The 21,884-nt window shown below is 37.0% G+C and overlaps 1 protein-coding gene and 1 long non-coding RNA gene across 2 annotated transcripts in view; one reads left to right on the top strand and one right to left on the bottom strand.

Annotated features, from left to right (window-relative positions):
* Window positions 1-21,884, bottom strand: part of LOC309609923 — a 477,943-nt gene that overhangs the window by 4,863 nt on the left and 451,196 nt on the right. The window lies entirely within an intron of this gene.
* LOC309609909 (sulfotransferase 6B1-like) overlaps window positions 4,418-21,884 on the top strand; it is a 50,752-nt gene continuing 33,285 nt past the window's right edge. The window contains 5 exon segments of the mRNA XM_082352038.1: window positions 4,418-7,097; window positions 8,625-8,674; window positions 8,676-8,743; window positions 8,745-8,808; window positions 12,475-12,601. Coding sequence (XP_082208164.1) covers window positions 6,953-7,097; window positions 8,625-8,674; window positions 8,676-8,743; window positions 8,745-8,808; window positions 12,475-12,601 — 454 coding nt within the window. The 5' untranslated portion in view covers window positions 4,418-6,952.

Below are 21,884 nucleotides of genomic sequence, written 5' to 3'. Positions count from 1 at the left end.
TGAACATTTGTTTACAAATTTTTGTTTGGACATGTTTTCATTTGGGGGTATGTAGTTAGGAGTGGAATTGTTGCATTATATGATAACTCTGTGTTTACCATTTTAAGAAACTGCCAGACTGTTGCCCGAAGCTTTGTAGCATTTTATATTCCCGCCAGCAGTGTCTGAGGGTTTCATGCTCTCCAAAATTGTCAACATTTGTTATTATCTGCCTTGTTTATTATAGCCATCCTGGTGGTGTGTAGTCATCTTACTGTAGTTTTGATTTGTATTTCACTGATGGTTAATGATGTTGAGCAAATTTTCACGTAGTTATTATTCATCTGTATATCTTTGGTGAAATGTCTATTCAGATTTTTTTAATTTATTATGACAAAAAATTAGAAACAAAGTTTCTACAGTGAGAATTGATTAAATACGTTAATTAAATACAACAGAATACTAAGGCTCCACTAAAGATTGTGCTTACCATATTTATAGTGTGTTACTTGTATTTCCATATTTATAGTGATATAATTATATTTATAGTTTTGTCAAACAAGTTGCAAAAAAGAATGGTAACATTTTTGTAAACACACACATATTACAAATATCCATAGGGAAAAAAGTCTCAAAGGTGTATATCAACTTCTAGCTGTTACCTTTGGATGATAAAATTATGAGATAATTTTCTGGGTTTTTTTTTTTAGCATTTTTTAATATCTCTGATAAACACATATTACTTGTATTTAGAAAAGAAAAGGGTTGTTTTTCTTTCAAGCATATTCTGTGTTTTTAAACATGTAGGATGCATTATAAAATTAAAAATAGATTTTTCCTATGTTAGCTTTCTTTAAAAATATTTCTCTAAGTAATTAAAAATTTGCCCTCTGTGTATAACTAGGTTCCCAAATTCTTCATATTTTCAAAGCATAATAGTCCCAACAAATATAAAACTGAAATCTAAACTCAAGTGCACAAAGAAATTCTGGTCTCAGATATATCCCATCAGTCCAGAGAGAAAACAACAAAAAACCATCAGAATTACAAACTGTTCTACCATCTAGATTTTCTTCAATAGTCATTTACCCAGTCTACCGCCAAATGTAAAAGACCACTTGAAAACTCTGCTTTGTTGTCATTACAATAAGGAAAACTTTGCATAGCTCTAATGATATCTAATCACTGTAGTTTTCCCTGGGATTTCATTCTTAGAACCCAATTACCAAAACTCTGAAGAGATCTATTCCCACTCAGCTGATGAACTGCCTCTCTAAGCTGAAACCAGCAGGGCTATTTTAATATTCATCTATATTAAATGTATAAATATGTTCAATATTTATACTTAATCTATAGTCCTTGGACACAGACTCACTAGCAACACTCGAGAATCTTAGGACATGATCAGTATTTCCAGATTGCATTGGCTCTCACATCCTTAGGATTTTCTAGATACAGGATCATGCCATCTCTAAATAGAGATAGTTTTATTTCTTTCCTTTCCATCTGGAAAGTTTTTTTTTTGTTTTTTTGTTTTTTTCAATTTTCTTGCCTAATTGCCCTGGCAAAAACCTCAGTACAATATTGAATAGAAGTGATAAGAGCAGACATCTTTTTCTTGTTTCTGTGGGAAAGCATTAAGTCTTTCACTACTATACATGATGTTAGCTGCTCATTTTCTTGTAGATGACCTTTGCCAGATTAAGTTCCCTTCTATTCCTAGGTTTTTTTTTTTTCTTTTTTTATCATAAAGGGATGTTGGATTTTGTCAAATGTATCTCTGCATCTGTTGAGAGGATCGTGTAGTTTTTGTTTTTATTCTATTTAAATGGGGTATTAAGCTAATTGATTTTCAGTTGTTAAATCAATTTTGCATTCTTGGGATAGCTACCAAGAATTTTGTCACAGTGCACAATTCTTTTGCTGGATTTGATTTGATAATATTCCATTGAGAACTTTTACTAAGGGGCATTGGTATGTAGTTTTCTTGTGATCTTTATCTGATTTTGGTATCAGGGTGATACTGGTCTCATAGAATAGTTGGGAAGTATTCCCTCCTCTTCTATTCTTTGGAAGAGTTTGTGAAGAATTGGTGTTAAGTCTTCTTTAAATGTTTGGTAGAGTTTATTACTGCAGCCATCTGGAATTTTATTGGTAGAAAATTTTTGAAAACAAATTCAATCTATAAACTTATAGTCTACTCAGATTTTCTATTTCTTCTTGAGTCAGTTTTGGTAGTTTATGTCTGTCTAGGAATTGGTCCATTTTATCTAAGTTAACTAATTTGATTGAAAACAATTTCATAGTATTTCCCTAGAATCCTTTGTATTCCTTTAAAGTCAGTTGTAATGTTCTGTTCCTGCCATTGCCCACCCCTCCCCCCATCAGTTCAGCTAAAAGATGCAAGTTTTGTTTTTATTGATTTTCTGCATTTTTTTGTTATTCTCTATTTCATTAATTTTCACTCTAATCTTTACAATTTTTTCCTTCTGCTTCTTTTAGGTTTAGTTTGCCTTCTTTTATTTAGCACCTTAAGGTAGAAGTTTAGACTACTGATTTGAGATCTTATTTCTTTTATCAATATGAATTTATAGCAATAAATTTCCCTGTAAGCACTGCCTTAACTGAGTCCCATAAATTTGGTATTTAAAAAAATTATTTTCTAATGTTCTTTTAATTTCTTTTTTGACCCAACTTTCTTTGCTCCATTGCTTATTTAGGAGTGTGTTGTTTAATTTCCAATATGTGTTAATTTTCCAGCTTTCCTACTATTACTGATTTTTAATTTAATACCACTGTGGTCAGAGAACATACTTTGTATGATTTTAATACTTGAAAATTTATGTATGAATTTAATACTTGAAAATTTAAAAATTTATTTTACAACAATACTTGTTGTATAGCATAGCATATGGTCTATACTGAAGAATGTTCCAGGTGTACTTGAGAAGAATGTGTATTCTGCTGTTATTGGGTAAAGTGTTGTATAGATGTGCATTAAGTCTAGTTGGTATATAGTGTTGTTCAAACCTTCTATGATGTCACTCCTCAGAGGGTGCATCCTTGGGCATGTACACAGTCACTCTGGGATGACAATGGTTTTAGCAGGGCTCTTTTTGACTCTCTCTTTCCTTGATCTTTCTGTTCAGCTGTCTACCTCTGTTGGCATCACACCCAGCTATTTGACTCCAATAACTGCTGGCTGATTGCTCTATTGTTTTCAGCAATGCCTCAGTATATAAATTGATCCACAGTCTAACCCAATTAAATTTGGGCCACTTGTGGAGGTAGTTTTTCTATCCCAGGAGATTTTTTTTTTTTTAACCTCTTTCCACGGTTCTCTATGATAAACAAGTTAGTGTACAATTTATTTTATTGCTTTCGTGGAGCTAATTGCTTACTACAAAAATCTCCATTGTTTTCTAGAGCATTTTTATCCTTGAATTCCCCCTCATTCTTTTCTAAATAAAGTCAGTTTCTTTAGGAAGAGCTTCAGAGCTCTTTGTTCTTATGCTCAGCTTCATGCTCTGGGGAAAAAAAATCTCTGAACCATTTACTGTGGAGTTGGGTGTGAGGACAGTGGTCCATTTCTCTTGGAGTGACACACCTTTTTTTTGTGCAGGGATTTGGTAAATGATGAAAGCCCCTGGTCTTCTTGGCTTTCCTCTCCTGATATGGAACCTCTGACCTATAAGCAAGCTGGGCCAAAGGCAATCAGGTCCCCAGTGTTTTCAGCCTGACACACCAGCAGTAGGGCCTCCACCCTATGAGTGGGAACTGGATGGAGGAAGGAAGCCCTAAACCTCTTGCCTGCAGTCACCTGGAATTTAGACAGAGTGGGAAGGGATGAGAAATGTTGGTGGCTTGCTCCTCCCAGGGAAGTACTGGGGAGGTATTTTTAGGGATTTTATTTTTTTCAGATTATTGCCCGGAAGCCAGGGGAAGAAGAAGCCCCATCTTCTTGACCATAATTTCTTGGAGTGGAGCTTTGATGCTTAGCTGGCAGGGGCAATGGAGGTAGGGAACCAATTGTTGCTCAAGTGCGATAGAGTCTGGCTGTTCTTATAAATATTCAGTGCATTTTTCTTGAATAACTCTTTCTTCATTTGCTGTGTGCTTTTAGGACAATTTCTAGAGATTTTAAATATTTATTTATTTATTTATTTATTTTTTGGCCACATTGCATGGCATGTGGGGTCTTAGTTACCGGACCGGGGATCGAACTGACGCCCCCTGCATTGGAAGCTCGGAGCCTTAACCACTGGACCGCCAGGGAAGTCCCTATTTATTTTATTTTAAAAATAACTGTCACCATTCATGGTTGTTTTTTCAGGGAGTGGATCCACAGAGCTCCTCATGCCAACATTCTGGAAGTGGATCCCCTTACGAGGTTCATTTTTTTAAAAAATGTTTATTTATTTATTTATTTACTTATTTATTTATTTATTTATTTGGCTGCGTTGAGTCTTAGTTTTGGCACACAGGATCTTCACTGCAGCATGCAGCATCTTTTATTGCAGCGTGCGGGCTTCTCTCTAGCTGTGGTGTGCGGGCTCTAGAGTGCACGGGCTCAGTAGTTGCGGTGCCTGGGCTTAGTTTGCCCCACAGCATGTGGGATCTTAGTTCCCCGACTAGGGATTGAACCCATGTCCCCTGCGTTGGAAGGCGGATTCTTAACCATTGGACCACCAGGGAAGTCCCACGAGGTTCATTTTAATTAGCATTTCCTCAACAACTAATGATGTTGAAAATTTTTCAAAGGCTTATTCAGGTCTTTTGCTCTTTGTTTTGTTGTTGAGTTGTTTGATTTTTTAAAAAATTGATTAGTAGGAGTTCTTTAAAGTGTCTAAAACTGAGTACAGTGTTGAATATATGTATCACAACACTTTCTTCCCGTCTGTGGCTTGCCTTTTTTACTCACTTAATGGCGACTTTTAATCAACAAAGGTTCTTAATTTAATGAAGTCACGGTATAATTTTTTTCTTTAATGGATAGTTCTTTTGTGAATCATATTTAAGAAATCTTTGCCTTCCCAAAGATCATGAAGATATTCTCCTACATTTTCTTCTAGAAACTTTTTTTTTAGTTTAATTCTATGATCCATCTTGAATTTTTCTTTGTGTATAATAAGAGCTAAGATTCGTTCTTTTGCCCAATATGGATCCCATTGAATAAGCACCATTCACTAAAAAAGACCATGTTTTTTTTCCCCTTACTGAATTGCACCTTTGTCATGAATCAAGTGAACATTTATGTGTGGATCTTTTTCTTTACTCTTTACTTTGTTCCATTGATCTACATGTGCAGCATTGGGCTCAGACCACAGTATCTTAATTAGTGCTGTTTTATGGTAAATCTTGAAATCCGATCATCTAAGTCTTATAGCTTTGTTCTTCTTTAAGAGACCATTCTGGGACCTTTGCACTTCCATACAAATGCTTGTCAATTTATACACATGCATACACACACAGACATAAACACACATACACACGCCTGTTAGGATTTTGACCTAACTAAATGGACTTCATAGACCAATAAGGAGAATTTTGAAATTTTATTTTTTTGTTTGATTATTTTTTGGTTTTTTGGGGGTTTTTATTTGGCTTCATCCCACGGCATGTGGGATCTTAGTTCCCTGGCCAGGGATTGAACTGTTTGGTGCCCCTTGTATTGGAAGCACAGAGCTTTAACCACTGGGCTGCCATGGAAGTCCCTTGACATTTTAATAATATTGAGTCATCCAGTCCATGGACATGATATTGTTCTTTATTTACTTAGGTCTTCTTTAACCCATCTCATTCATGCTTTGTAGTTTTCAGTGTCTTTCACATATTTTATTAGATTTATTTCTAGAGATTTAATTTTTTCATATTTTTATAAATAGTATTGTTTTTCAAATTTTAATTTTCAATTGGTTGTTGCTAGAATACATAAATACAATTTACTTCCATGTATTGCCCTCATAATCCAGCAACCATGATCAATTTACATATTCATTTTAATTGTAGATTCTTTGAGGGGTTTTTTGGTGTATAATCGTTTAAAATTTTATTTCTGCTACCACCATTTGTATCGTCTTCAATTAGTTCTTCGACAATTGACCTCTACTTTTTTGTGCTCAACTAAAATGCTGATTATTTCCTTGTTGGTGTACATTTCTTTTTAATGTTTAGACGAGCAAACAAAAAAGATTCAAATGTGGTTCATTGAAGTAACTGGGCACTTCATTGCCATATCTAATTCAATCCAGAATATAACAATATTGGTGACAGAAGCTAAGAATGACTCAAACAAGAGTTTATTAGTTCAACCAAAAAACTTCCTGTGTACATCAAAGCTCAAGATTTGTTTTTTTTTTTTTTGCTTGGGTTTCCTGATTCCCATGTTATCTTTTGTACTTTTTATTTAAAGTATTTCCTGTGGGGTTTATGTTTAGTCACAGATTTATCTGCCAATTCCTAGAAAAATTTATATTTTCTTACTCCATTCCTCTTTTCTTCCTGAAATGCAATACTAGCTGCTTCCTCTACTGTGTGTTAATATTAACCAGAAGAAGCTCAGTTTTTCCAGTCACTTCCACAATGATATAATCCATTATAGCCACTAAAAGTCACTCCGTATTTAGGACAAAGGATTTAAGGAACCTTAGTCCCTTAATATAATGATTACACTCTGATAACTTGATAGCTGTGTATGTAAACTATCTGAGTCAAGTTGGAGGGAATATTTTGTAACATGTGCTGTCAGCAAAATTCAGATAACATCATTTTCACAGTAGGCTTTGGCTCAGTTATCATTTAAAAATTACTGTTGTGAAGAATTGCAAAAGGTATATATATGTTCCTCTGATTGGAATGTCAGCTCAGTGATTACATTGCCAGTGAGCTAGGATTAAAATCAAGGACAACACTTGCTCTGTGCCTTGTTTAAAGTTAGTGTTTAGTAAATACTTTTTGATTGATTTGATGAAACATGTCATCCAAGAGCCAATCGAGTGTTCTTCATAAATTCAAGGGAATCCTCTTTTCTACTAAGTCTTCAGAAGAACTTTTAAATTCCCTGGATTCTTCTGAGGCAAGAGAAGATGATGTGTTTCTGGTTTCCTATCTAAAATCTAGTAAAGTTTATTTTAATGTATTTTATAATGTAGAAATACAATAATAATAATACATATAATAGTAAATTTTATCAAACATTTATTTTTCAGAATTTTTCCACAGGAAATTAGAGTACCTTAAATGCTTATTTTAATGAAAAAGCTTGACCTTAGAAAGCCAAAAGATGTGCTTTGAGAAAATTCAACTGGAGAAATTAGAAATTTCGTTTCTATTTTATTCATGAAGGCATACAGATGTTAATATATATAATAAGCATAATATCTATAACATTATGAATTCCCTTCATACTTTGAGCCAGGCATAGTGATAAATGAATAGTTTTTGTTCAATTTGTAGTTAATGATTGATTTATAAATAAAAAATTGTTTTCTTCTGGGCTGATAAGAACAGGTGGCTAATTTATACCATATACAAACAACCATATTTAAGGCTTCCACTGGACGTATTGGTGCCTATAAATTGACATCTTCCACTAGTTGCCAGGAGGTCCCTTTCAGCAACACAAAGCTGTGTATTCTCTCTTCTTCATCAGAATAAATCAGTATGTTTAATTAAAATAATGCAGATATCACTACTATACGAGTCACATTTATATGACTATTATAATTATACATATTTAAGACTTATTAACATTATAATCTAAAATTGTCTTAAATTTAAAACATATAGTGTTAACGAGAGCACTGTTTAAATATTTAGTCAATTGTAAATTTGTTGATATTGTATCTAATTGGAATTACAATGAGATAAATGGAAACTAGACCTCATTTAAACCCTTTATGGGCATTGCTTTCAAATTAGGGAAACACCCTCCGCACCCAAACTTCTACCTCTTTGCTCCAGTTTACTGTAGTCTACAGCACTGGAGCATATCTTCACTTGCTTTAGGTAAACATAAAGTGGTATTTCTTCCAGACTTCACGGTAGTAGGTTTGCATCTCCATGACATTTGAATATGGCATTCGTTCATTGTTCAAATGCTTTGTTTGCACAACTACTCTGTATTTGCATACAAACAAAAATAAGATTCTGTGTCTATATTCAAGGGGGAAATAGGGAGACAGACATGAATGCAAGCAGTGGCAACTCTATTCTGGTGTGTGCTGCTTCCGAGGGACAGAAAGAGAGAGCAATTATGAGAGGGGAGTGGGGACTCAGAAGACAGTTTTTAATACAGCAAGATGCATGAGCTTGCAGGACCAGTAGGAATCGTGAATGAAAAGATCTGTGTGTTTGTGAATTAGAGAAGGTACTAGAAGTGAGTGGTAACATAGAAGAGTATTTCAAGCTGAGGAAACAGCATATACAATTTTCATAACTCTTCACGCTCTTTAAAATGTGATTCCTCCTGTAAAGTGAATTAACATCTCAAAGGTTTCAACAGGTTTCAGTTGGTGTCAAGAGGTGATCCCTATTTATAATAAAATTAATGCATTCATTGCTTTTATAACCTCATACTAATTTTCTATATTCATTTCAAGTATCACTTAATTATAAAATGCATTTCATTTTATTTTCTTATGAAGACACTCACTGGATTGCAAAAATCATTGAGAACATTCCCAATGCTAGAATTTTACCCTAACACCTCTATTGAATTGGGAGACATTTCTAAATTTGAAGAGCTAAAAATGTACTGTGAGAGGAGTTATCCCAACGCATTTGAACTACAACATGCTACCAATGAATATTAAACAAAAACAATGCAAGGTAAGTTCAATGGTTAAGGGCAGGGGCTCGGAGGTACACAAACCTGGACTTGGATTCTTGCTGTGTCGCTTTCAAGCTATGTGACCTTTGAAAATTGCTGATGCTCTCTGAGCTTTGGTTTCCTCATTTAATACAGGGATAATAATATTCATCTCATATAGTGTGATGAAGATGAAACAAGATAATAAGTTTATAGGTGTTACCACAGTATCTGGCTCATAAAAATTATTATCTTTCAGTAATGAAAGAAATCTGAATCAGTATGTCAGCTGTAATTATGCTAGGCAATGTCTTATTCTATTTTGAATCTGGTTTGAGTCTTTTTACTTTAAATATTGATGTCTAGAGAAAGAAAAACTGCCTTAATAATTTTATTTTAATTATTTTATCTATAATTTTTGCAAAAGATTATATAGGAAAATTAAAAATAAACTATGATATAAAACACTGAAGAATATTTACCTCAAGCCATTTTTAAAGTCCCCACATTATTATTTTAAGTTACTTCTGGGACTTCCCTGGTGGTGCAGAGGTTAAGAATCTGCCTGCCATTGCAGGGGACACGGGTTCGATCCCTGGTCCGGGAAGATCCCACATGCCGTGGAGCAGCTAAGCCAGTGCACCACAACTACTGAGCCCACGTGTTACAACTACTGAAGCCCGTGCGCCTAGAGCCTGTGCTCCACAACAAGAGAAGCCACTGCAATGAGAAGCCCAGGCACCACAAGGAAGAGTAGCCCCCGCTCACCGCAACTAGAGAAAGCCTGTGTGCAGCAACGAAGACCCAACAGAGCCAAAAAAAAAAAAAAAAAGAAGTTACTTCTAATTTTAAAGAATATCTTCTATCTTCATATACTTCTTATTCAAATTTGTTTTCATGGAGAAATGCATAATCAGAAAAAAGAATAATATTTGTAAAGCAAAGGCAAGATACATGTGTCCACTGTAAACAACTTCCCAGTAATGAAGCCTCTTTAAACAATGTCAGCCATATTCTTAAAAAACCTACCAAATGTGCATAAATCGAAGCAGATATTCCAATGATTGTAACTCTGCGACCACAGTGTTTCCACGTACATCATCTACTCTTCCACCCAAATAAAAGTAAACACAACGAGAGGCAAATGCCATGAAGTTTTGTTTTTATCCCAAGCAAATCTATCAGAACAGGTGAAAGTATACTAACCTGAGTACATTTTGACTCAACCGAGCATCTTCATTTGAAACAGACTGTCTGTAAGACAGGGAGAGAGAGATTTGGGGAGGAAAGGAGTCTGGTAAGCTCAATAACCCTTACTCAGGGCAATACAGTGAAACTGATAACAAATGCTACCAGAGATTAAGCTGTGCTTTATAAACATTACAACAATGACAAGAGTAGGTATTTTTCCTCTTATAAGTAAAGAAACTGAAACTCGGATAGGTTAGGGTGCGTCTTAAAACCACCACACTAACAGTACAGCCTGAAGGTACAATCATTTCAGTGTGACTCTTAATGGGGACTGAGACTGTCTGGTTGCCCGTGGTCTCCCTGGAGGATGACCTGTCCCCTCTTGCTGATGGCCGAGCCCTGAGAGCTCGGGGGATGGACAAGCCTTAAATGCCCCAGGAGGGCCAGTCAAGAGAGTTAAGTTCCTCTTCTGATCTTTCCCTATCAGCTCTCCACCCTACTTGGCCTCCTATATTTTATTCCTAACCTTTGTCTCTCCTTTTATAATGTTTCCCAACTTTCTTACGTGAAATTTATGTTTTCAGCTCATTTCATGATATTTAGTTAATATTTAATTTTTTAAATAGCATTTTAATTTTTAAAAAATTTAATTTTTTAAATATTTAGTTAATATTTATTTTTTCTCCAAAGTACTATTCTGCCTTCCCTTCATATCCCTCAACCTCCCCCTAATGTTTCTTATAGTTTCTTAGAATACATCCTTAATGTGTGTGTGTGGTGTTTTTTTTAATTTAATTTTATTTATTTTTTTATACAGCAGGTTCTTATTAGTTATCTATTTTATACATATTAGTGTATATATGTCAATCCCAATCTCCCAATTCATCCCATCACCCCCCCCCCACCGCTTTCCCCCCATCCCTTGGTGTCCATACGTTGTTCTCTACATCTGTGTGTGTTTATTGAGTGTAATTGACATATAACAGTATATTAGTTTCAGATGTATGACATAGTGATTCCATATTCGTGTGTATTGCGAAAGTATCACCACACTGTCTACTTAACATTCGTCACCATGCATAGTTACAGAACACATTCTTTTAGCCTCTTTTGGTAAAATATGTGTCAATGGGTTGCACTGCCCTTCCCACTAGATCATACTGACATGCAGCTTTGAGGGAGGGTTCTCCAAAGGCCCTAAAAAATTCTTCTCTCTACCAAAAAAAAAAAAGTCTCCATCTGGATGTCTAAGGTTTAAAATTTGGCCATTTATTCCTTTTTTGTTAAGGCAGTGGATTTTTAAACTGTCATCTCTGGGCCTTGGGGTTTTGTGAATCTGCTCAGGAAGCCTAGGGCCTTTAGAGGAAGCCTGAGGTGCTGGGTTACTCCACAATTATCTCCTGGGATGAAGAGAAGATAATGGTGGGGGCAAAGGTGGCTCTTCATTCCTGCGTGTCATGGTCTTTGTGTATCTTTCAAGTAAAGCGCAGCAGGTGCTGTGCATGAGGGTCACAACCTGGGCCATGAACACAGTAGGGAAAGAGTTCTGTATTAAAAATGACTCAGTAAAAACTTCCTTATCTAAGTAACATGTGTCCACCTTGATTTTCAATTAAAAAGCAAGAAGAGTATCTGGTACTCAAGCAATGCTGACCATGATTGAGGACAGTCCTGTTACATCCAGACTTCTCACACTGGTTTCCAGAGGTTTCTTACACGCTCCTAAAGCTCTCTGTACTTCGCTGTTATAACCTTCGTAACACTGCACTGTCAAGTGTGTGTTTAATTGTCTGCTTCCCTCACTTGACTGCAAGTTTTGAGAGGGCTGGAATCATTTCTGTCTTGCTCATTATTCTATTCCTTGGCTCTGGAACATTGCACACTACCTGGTATACAATAGGTACTAAATTAATATTTATTGAATCAAATTAAATTGCAGTTGCAGTATTTGTATAAAGTGGGAGGGTATCTCAGATTCCCTGCTCTTTGGAGGATCAAATTGTACAAAAAGGAATTCCAAAGCATTCTTCTTCCTATAAGTATGAACAATTTGTAAGAAATCGTCTTGTATGTAAATCATGTTTTATAATACATGGATATTAAAAAATTAATCTTGTCCTTCAAATGAGTAGGGTCTCTCAAGTCTGCCCCTAAAATATTACGAACAAATTTTATCACATAAATTCAAAAAGTGTGGTCAGTGGGCTGGCAGCATCAACATCGCCTGGGAGCTTGTTAGAAATGCACAATGCCAGGCCTCATCCTGGAACTTCTGAATGAGAATCTGCATTTTAACAAGATCCCCTGATGATTTTTATGCACCTTATGCACCTTAAGTTTTGAGAAACGCTGGTCTAAGTCTGTGTTTAATAATCAGCTGAAGCTACCAAAAAGTTGTGACTTGCACAGGTAAGTTTGGCTGCTACTTTCTTTTAGGAAATGTTTTGTGTTGGGGCTACTTCCCTCCAAAAATAAATGGATATTTTTTTTAACAGATTATCTACATCATTAGGAATCCAAAAGATACAGCTGTTTCACTCTTCCACTACTGCAGAGAGAACCCTGATCTCCCTGGCATTGAAACCTGGCATGAATTGTTTGAGCTGTTCCTAAGAGGAGATGCTAAATACAGCAATGATTTTTATTCATAATATACGGGGAATATTTCTGCTCAAAATGAAAGCATCTTCCAAAAGTCCAAATGAATCCTAACTGCCTACTTTCAGAAATACATTTGAATAGATTATTCTTTTGCTTCTTCTAAGCAAATTCTTTCTCACTTTGCTTCCTCACAGTTTTTCTTATCACCAATGGGTAGTACATAAGAGCAATGACTTATTAACTGGTTTTAATGTCTTCAGAACAGATTAATTCTGATCAAGCATTTCTTTTTTTCATATACCATCAGTCTTTTCAGTGAAGTAATTATTCACTGATTAGAGTACAGTGAGATACAGCTAGCTTGAAACATGCCTTATATATACCTGCACAGAAAATAAAACAAGTCAAACAGTACACACACACACACACACACACACACAAACAGACACACAAACCCCCAATTCCCCAATTATAACAAAGAATTTGCCATCTTGACACTTGGCAGAAAGTACTTTATTCTGAAAACACCACAATGACACATCATTTATTGAGCTGCACAGCACATGCTGGGCCTGCCACCATGTGTGACCTTTGGATTTATTCTTTTTTCCCTGACTCAGTGGTGTCTGGAGCACTTAAAGAAAACAAAACAAAACAAAAACTCTTCTGAATTCCCAAGGCTTTCATTAAACAAAAATAATATACCAAGGTGATGCAGAATCTAGAAGAGACATGATTTAGAAATGGTGTGTTCCCTGAGGATCTTCTCTCTCACTGGACTTAATTGCTACTTTCACTATTTTACTTGCAAATTGTTAAGCTTTTACTTGTTAATTTAAGAGAGGCCACAGCAAGCGTAACCTTAACATGAGGACATTGGAAACTCACCAGCAACAGGGTTTTTTGTTATTGTTGTTGTTTGCTTTTATTTTTGGCTGCGTTGGGTCTTTGTTGTTGCGCAGGCTTTCTTTAGTTGTGGTGAGCGGGGGCTACTCTTCATTGCCGTGCGCGGGCTTCTCATTGCAGTGGCTTCTCTTGTTGCGGAGCACAAGCTCCAGGTGCATGGGCATCAGTAGTTGCAGCATGCGGGCTCAGTAGTTGTGGCACACGGGCTTAGTTGCTCCGTGGCAGGTGGGATCTTCCCAGACCAGGGCTCAAACCCGTGTCCCCTACATTGGCAGGCGGATTCTTAACCACTGCGCCACCAGGGCAGTCCCAGCAACAGGGTTTAATATTTTATTTTGCTGTAATCCCTAAGGAAGAATATACTATGCTCACACTGTTTCAACTCCTCTTTGTATTTTGCTCTCTATCTAATGGCACATATTTGGTAGAATCATCAAATTTCAGAAATGACAGGTATATTAAAGATCATCTGGTTAAAACACCCACCTGATGTTTGAATCACCTTTACAACATCCCCAGGAATTGTAGAGGCTAAGCTTGAACTTCTTAACCTTAACAACAAGTTCACACCCCTCCCTCCTGCCCCAAAGCAACACATTCAATATTAGTACTGCTAAGATGTTTTTAAAAATCTTACCATGTGATATAGATTGTGCACGTACCATGTGATACAGCCATTCAGCTAAGAGCTCTGCAAACACGATCTCATTTCATCCTCACTAGAACAAATGAGGTAGATCTTATTATTCTCACTTTACAGGTGAGGGGAATGCAGGCCTTGGGAGGCCAAATATCTTATCCACAGATGCATAACTAATAAGGAGGAGAGCCAAGATTTAATTCAAGTGTGAGCTCCAAAATCTTTGCTCTGACCACTGTGCCTTAACTCATCCAGCAAAAAAAACTGTCCCCTGATCATTAATTCATCTTCCACCTGATCGCCTTCTAAATATTTGAAGTTAGTTAGCATGCCTCACTCTGCCTCAATTCCATTTTTGGAATAAGCAGAGTTTAAATACATAAATTATTTTTTAAAAAACAGATCTTGAGTCTGCTTTTCCTCAAAAAAAGAAAAGCTGTGTTCATCTCCAACTATTACAGACTGTGGTTCACCACCCCTCTCTCAGCACTGCATGAGCTGTCCTTTGGAGATATCTCTATTATTTTGTGGTGCCGGAAGGCAAAGCTTCCTCTGGGTATGGTCTGACTAGGGCCTGCTCCTGTTCTAGAGACTGTTTGTCTATGAGGGCAGCCACAACCCAGGTCACAGGCAGGGAAGCACACTAGCTACCGTGGAGCGTCTACCTTTGCTACCATTGTCAGGAGTCCTGGCAGAATATCTGGGAAGGGCAGAGTGTAGTCAGAAAAAATATTTCAGATGATTCTTTCACACCTTCTTAGCTGAGTTCATAGGGATTTGACTTGTAAGTATTCTACAGTCGAGTAATCCAGCCTAGGCAAACTGTGTCACAAGATGAATAGTCACTGAACTGCTAAAGCTTTAGTTAAATTTATTTGAGTGGCAGCTTCCCTTTTTACTATTTATAAGGTAGGGTATTTGTTTTCCTGTGTGTGCGGGGTAGGGGATGTTTGTATGTATGTGACTGCGTGTCAGGCATGTTCTTCAGTGACTTTTGAGGGGAAGGTTATGTGCAAATGACATGATTTATTAGAAAGAACAGGCTACGGAGACAGAAGAACTGGAATGAAGTCCTGACTCTACTTTATTCCCTGTATGGCTTTGGACAAGAAGCTTAGCTGTTCTGAGGTTCAGATTCCTAATGTAGAATAGGACTAACAAAACTATCTATTTTGTAGAATTATTTAGAGGTTATAATTACGTGATGGCTAAAGTTTCCTGTAGAAATCTACTCACTTATTCTATTAAACATAGACATTTAAACACACACAGACTTACATAGTTTCACATTAGGGTGGAAATGTTACAAGTAGATATTTATCCAGAAAGATTAATTTATGGCTGAGGCATCATGATACCCTATACCCAATTCCAAACCATAAACATAAATACACATGATATGACAAGGCAGGACAGTAAAGATATACATAGCTACACATTTGTCTAATCATTTAATTTTCTCTTTCAGTTTACAAATACGCTTTAGGTTTTCAAATTACATAATAACTATAAATTGTGTTCTGGAAATATCCTGACAGATTAATCTCTCAGTGCAATATTAGCATTTTACTTTTTTCCCTACAGCCCCCTGTCCAGTTTTATATTAGAACTGGAGACAACTTTAGAACTTTATATTTCCTAGGCCACTTCATCCCAGCGAGTTTTGTTTTCTGCACAATTATCTATCATCAGAGTACTTTCTAGAAACTAAAAACTAAGATTCTCATTATAACTGGATATAAGAATAGGGCACAGGGTTTGCAGGAAATGTGAGAGGTTTGAAATAGCTGATGTGAAGAATAAGAGAATGTGTTCATGCAGGACAAATAGGTTTGCCAGGCAGCTCTGGAGCCCTTAAAGTTGGAAAAATGAATTTACAGTGGTATAAATACATAGAGTTGTGTAAATTTCTTCAGCAGAACTCAGCAGCAAGGAGAGAGAGGAAGAGAAGAGGAAATGCTTTAGTTTAACACTGGGTGCTTTTTGGTGATTGAAATAAACAATTAGAGGGCAAAAAAGAAGGTATTGGCAAGTCAGTTGTTGAGGGGATGAATAAAAGGAAGAAAGTGAAAAAAATGGTCAGAATAGGAGATTGTAGAAGCTACCCATTAAGATTTTGGTCGAAAATCAGAATCTTCAGTGACTGTGGGAGAGAGATCCCAAGGTTGATTTCTGACTGAGACAAGGATGGAAAGAGTAGTATATTCAAAAACATGACTCCCAAAGGAGCCTGGACTCTGTAGGAGGGAGGCGTTCTAGAAGTGGGTAGGAAGCAGTGAGATCTCTGACTCACTCTCCAGACCCTAAGACACACGGGTTGGTTGAGAAAGAGCAACTTCTATTTAGGGGCATTTCAGAGGAATGAGTAATTTTGGATAGCAGAAGAAGGGCCATCCAGGCATATGTTAAGGCCAGGAGGTGGTGGAATAATTCTATAATTTCGTGAAGAATGTACAGAAAAACATTTTCCATTAAAGGAATATTTCAAATCTGTTTTGGAAACTGTATTTTCTTTAAAGCCATAGGTCTACTCATGACCTAGACAATGAGGATTCTGATTAAAAAATGAACCAAAACTGTAATTTCCTATATTAGTAAGGAAGCCACAGGCAGCGAATTTCTTTAGATTCTTTTGGCTGGCTTAAGTCCTTTTGGAACAAGGTGGAGAATGAATTAATTAGTCAATAATAGAATAGCTGGGTCTCAAATTATGATCAGGCTATTATGCAAAGTTTATTCTTCAATCTATTTCGGGTATGTTGGAATATATTTCCTACTGAAAAACCATAATGGACAAGGTCAATTACATCTAATCACTGGGTATGGCACTGGGTCTCTATCCCTCCTCAGCCTCCTGGCTATAGAAGCATGGGCTCCCCTGACAGTACTGGGAGCTTCCATAGCATCACCAACTCTAGGCAGTGACATTAATCACCAGGGCTGGGCTGTAGCTGCTGAGGGGAGGTGGAGAGGCGGGTTGAGACTATGAGCATAGTCTGGGGTTCTAGAGACTTCCTACATTTGAGAGAAAATCAATCTTCCTCCTACCATGTGTTTTGTGCCTTGGAAAAGGTTGGCCATTCTTAGAAGATAAACTTCTTATCACTGATATGGTAATTTGGGTAATTCTAAGATAAAGTATTATGTAAGTCATTGAAATAGCAGTGAGGTTGCTAGTAACTGAAGATTGTATCAGGGCAGCTCTTCTTGGCACCTATTCTTATTCCATAGTCTTCTGGGCCCATGGAGCAGAAAATTGGGTTAACACTATAATGATACCACTGTAGTCCTGGAAACTCTTGTTTTAAAAATACATTATGGGACTTCCCTGGTGGTCCAGTGGTTAAGACTCTGTGCTCCAAGTGCAAGGGACACATGTTCAATCCCTGGTCAGGGAAGTAAGATCCTGCATACCATATGATACGGCCCAAAAAAATACATTATTTTTTTGCCCTTTGCTTCCTCAGGAGCTGAAGTCATGAAAAACTGCCGTTAGTTTGGAGTTAATTATACTTCAATTTATTCAAAGATTTAATGTCCTAAATGTATAGCACAATGTCTGGCAGACACTAATGGCTTAATAAATGTTTATTAAAATGAATTAGCAGTCAGCAGATCTTCAGGAAATCACTAGTAGAGTAGCTCTTTTATGAGTGAGCATTAGCTAGTATTAAATCTTTGGATGATAAGGAGATGTCTACAAAAAATTAATCAATAGCCTAAGAAAAAATGGAAAATTTTGTTTAAGCCAATCTGAGGATTAAAACCCAGGAGACAGTCTTTCAGAAAGCTCTGAGGACAGTTCCATCCATTAGAGGTCAAAGCACAGTTATATAAGTTTTGAGACAAGGGGTTATATGTCAAATGACGTATTATTTGATAGTTTACACGATCCAGATCTACATGTACAAAGTGAGTCATGAGTCATCATGACTTCTTACAAGATTAAGAAGGAATGTTTTCTCCTAAGGATGTCTGGTTAATGCAGACACTCTAAAGGGGAGGGAGGAGGTCCAAACAGGCAGAGAAAACTTTTATGTTTAAATTTTTCTCATCTTGCCATAAAATATGAATTTTAATTCATCAATTTCCTGCTTTTGATCATTAATCTTTTAATAGAAAGCATTAGGTGATCATATATTTGGTCCCTTGATGCCAGGGTGGTTGCTTACCTAGCCTGAGTCCACCATGTCCCTTGATGTCAGGTCTTAATAGCCCGGTTCTTTCTTTCCTTTTAGGGGGTTGTACTAGTAAGATATATGGCAAAGACTAACAGTCAATTCCAAGTTGTCCAGTAGGACTGATGCCAATTTTACCTTGCATGTGCATTGTGCACATTCATTAATTTATAGAGAACTATAGATATGATAAATAGTTTCAAGTTTAGATATCATTATCTTAGTAGAAGTTGATGCACAGCTTGAGAGGCAAGAAACTATCACTTTATAAATTACACAAACTGTAGTCAAAATTGCCAATAGGAGTAACAATGTCATTAGTAAAGACTGAAGCCAAGATCTTCCTAAACCAAACAATTTTCCTAGTATTTCCCTTAGATTGGGAAGAGGATCTTTCATAGGGGAAATTTGATTCTTCATGTGTCATAATACAGATCACATTAGAAGACCCATCAGGTATAAAAACCCAACATTCAATATGTATTATAGCACAAGTTCCCCCCCAAGAAGCCGTTAGAATATCCAGGGCCATGCAATCCTGTAGGACCACTTTTCTCATCATGGAGACTTCCAAATTGAGCAAGCTAATGGCTTGATTATTATCCTTCAAAGCTTGCTGAGTAAATTTAAAGCCTACATGGGATTAATGATATCTTCTATCCCTAGTGAAGGAAAGAGTGTCACAGCCAAATGGTCATAATGGCCAAATGGCAAATGGTCATACCATTGGAAAACTCATCGAAACCCAGCATGCTCGCATTAAAGGCAGATTGGCAGGGGCTGTTTCCAAGCCTTCCTGTAAGTGACCTTGAGCCCAAAGGAAATCAACTGTGCATCTTCCTAACCAACCTGGGGAAATCCAAGGCCATAAACTTGTTCCATAAGTCCACTGCTACCCAATATTTAACATTTAGTGTAAAGGAGTATTTATTGCCAGGTTCAGAACAAGTTTCATTAGTTGGTCAGGTAAGAGGGTCTCACTTATTGATACTGGTGGTAGCATTAGCTTGCATGATACTAGAATTTCTTTCTTCTAAAATAAAATTTCTAAGAGCCATCCAGTTAGAATGCTGGAGAAGAGAAATCTACCAAGGTAAACTAGCAGTATTGGACATAGGCAGTTGGCCACAAACACAGCAATTGGATTGACTTTTTCAAACTGGAAAAAATTGAGTCCAGGGAAGAAATACATTTGGTTCATAAGTAAAAGTATGAATAGCTATCAAAGTAATTGCTATATGAGCCTTGTCCAGCATCTTGTGTCAGCTGTCTACTTCAGATGTTGTCTTCTCATCCTGGTCTGGTAGTGATGGTCTTAGTCAGGTGTTAGAAACAGGATTTGCAGTTCATTCAGGAGAGGAGGCCTGATAGGGTTCTTTCCAACGTGGCTGTAAAGATTCCTTTAACTGACATCTTTTCCAGTGTGCACAATGTCCTGGTTGCAGGTCATGGGGCATCTATTCTTCTTCCAAAGATAGATTACTGTGATAGTAAGTTTCAGAAAAAAATCTTTCTGGTAATGTAACATAGCAAGAAGGAGCCATCTGAGAAGTGAGTCTTAGGTGGTAAATACAAAAAACCTCAACGACAACAACCGTAGAACTTAATGGTCCACTAAAACATGATTTTTTTTTTTTAATAAATTTATTTTATTTTATTTTATTTTTGGCTGTGTTGTGTCTTGTTTGTTGCAAGCGGTCTTTCTCTAGTTGCAGAGAGTGGGCTTCTCACTGTGGTGGCTTCTCTTGTTGCGGAGCACAGGCCCTAGGCATGCGGGCTTCAGTACTTGTGGCTCACAATCTCTAGAGCGCAGGCTCAGTAGTTGTAGCGCACGGGCTTAGTTGCTCCGCGGCATGTGGGATCTTCCCGGACCAGGCCTCGAAACTGTGTCCCCTGCATTGGCAGGCAGATTCTTAACCACTGTGCCACCAGGGAAACCCAACATGATTTTTTTTTATGTCTACTAAAATTGCCCTCATTTCTACCAAATGTAGCCAAATTAAGACTAATTTATTTGCAAAATAAGTCTGGTTTTAATAAACTCAGCTTGATTATTTACATAAGTGTAATTGATCATACAGGTTCTTTTAAGGTGGCTCTGCTGGAACTTTTTATAAAGAATCTCAAATTGAACTTTCAAAAGGCCTCTCAAGGCCAGGAAAGCCACACCAAGGGCTTGACATCAGATTCCACCTATGATATCTATAGATTTGGATGGACTCCTCTCTTCTCTAAGTCCCCCAAATATCCCAAGATTCCTGCACCTGCCAGGAGGCAGCCTTTCACATTCACCTGATAAAGCTGCTGGGAACCTAAGAGTTTCCAATTTCTGGAGGGGTCATGTAGAGAGAAAAGATAAATACTTCAATTCTACTTACAAAGGTACAACTTACCAAATTGCTGTAAGTCATAATTAGCTTGAAGGGAAGGGTTTCCTTATAGCTCAAAACACAGATTAAAAACCAGTAATATTTCAGACAAAAACTAAAAAATTATAACCGTATTCATCAATTTGTTCAGTCCTATGTGACTAATCCTTGATCTTAATCTTCTGTTAACAGTTTTATTAAGCTATCAGATTTTCCATTAGATTTCTTTAATTTCTCCAGTTCAGCAGTATAATCTGAAAGCTATCAGAGACCTGTACTTGTCAAAAAGTTCCTCCTATGAATCTTGAAGATGAAGCATTTTTGCAAAAGCATCAGAGTACAAACAATAACTGTCTGTAAATGACAAAAGATTTAAGAAGCCATGGTTAAAGATCTGATTACAATGCAATTGACAAAGAAACTTGGTTATTGCTGTGGCATGCAACATTTTTTTTTTTTTTTTTGGCTGTGTTGGGTCTTCGTTGCTGTGAGTGGGCTTTCTCTAGTTGTGGCGAGCTGGGACTACTCTTTGTTGTGACGCGCGGGCTTCTCACTGTGGTGGCTTCTCTTGTGGAGCACGGACTGTAGGCGCTTGGGCTTCACTAGTTGCAGTGCGTGGGGTCAGTGGTTGTGGCTCGTGGGCTCTAGAGTGCAGCCTCAGTAGTTGTGGCACACGGGCTTAGTTGCTCTGCAGCATGTGGGATCTTCCCGGACCAGGTATTGAACCCGTGTCCCCTGCATTGGCAGGTGGATTCCTAACCAATGCACCACCAGGGAAGTCCCGTTTTTAATATTTTACTTTTAAACCCTGGAGATTTTTAAGGCTGTCAATTTAATGAAACAATAAAGGGATAATATCAACTACAGAGAAATCTCTAAGACTGTATTTTTCAGCCTTGAACTAAGATGAGTGAACAGAATTTGTTTTGAGGATGTTTATAAACTTTTTGTACTAAGAACTTATCATTATGAAAAGCATGTCCTTTTACAGGAAGAAAATGATAAATTCTTATTGTTGCCCTATTTCTCCCAAGATCCAAGGTAGATATCAAAACACAATTCTTGGGAAAATATGTATCTTTGTAGTTCTGCCATTTTTTTTTTTTTTTTTTTTTTGGCCTCGTGTCTTGCGGGATCTTTGTTCCCTGACCAGAGATGGAACCCATGCCCCTGCAGTGGAAGCACAGAGTTCTAACCACCGGACCACCAGG

The sequence above is a fragment of the Balaenoptera borealis genome (genome assembly GCF_965194805.1).
Source record: "Balaenoptera borealis genome assembly, chromosome: 13".
NCBI classification, from domain to species: Eukaryota; Metazoa; Chordata; class Mammalia; order Artiodactyla; family Balaenopteridae; genus Balaenoptera; species Balaenoptera borealis.
The sequence above is the reverse complement of the archived record's forward strand: the minus strand, read 5'-3'. Positions and strand labels throughout refer to the sequence as shown.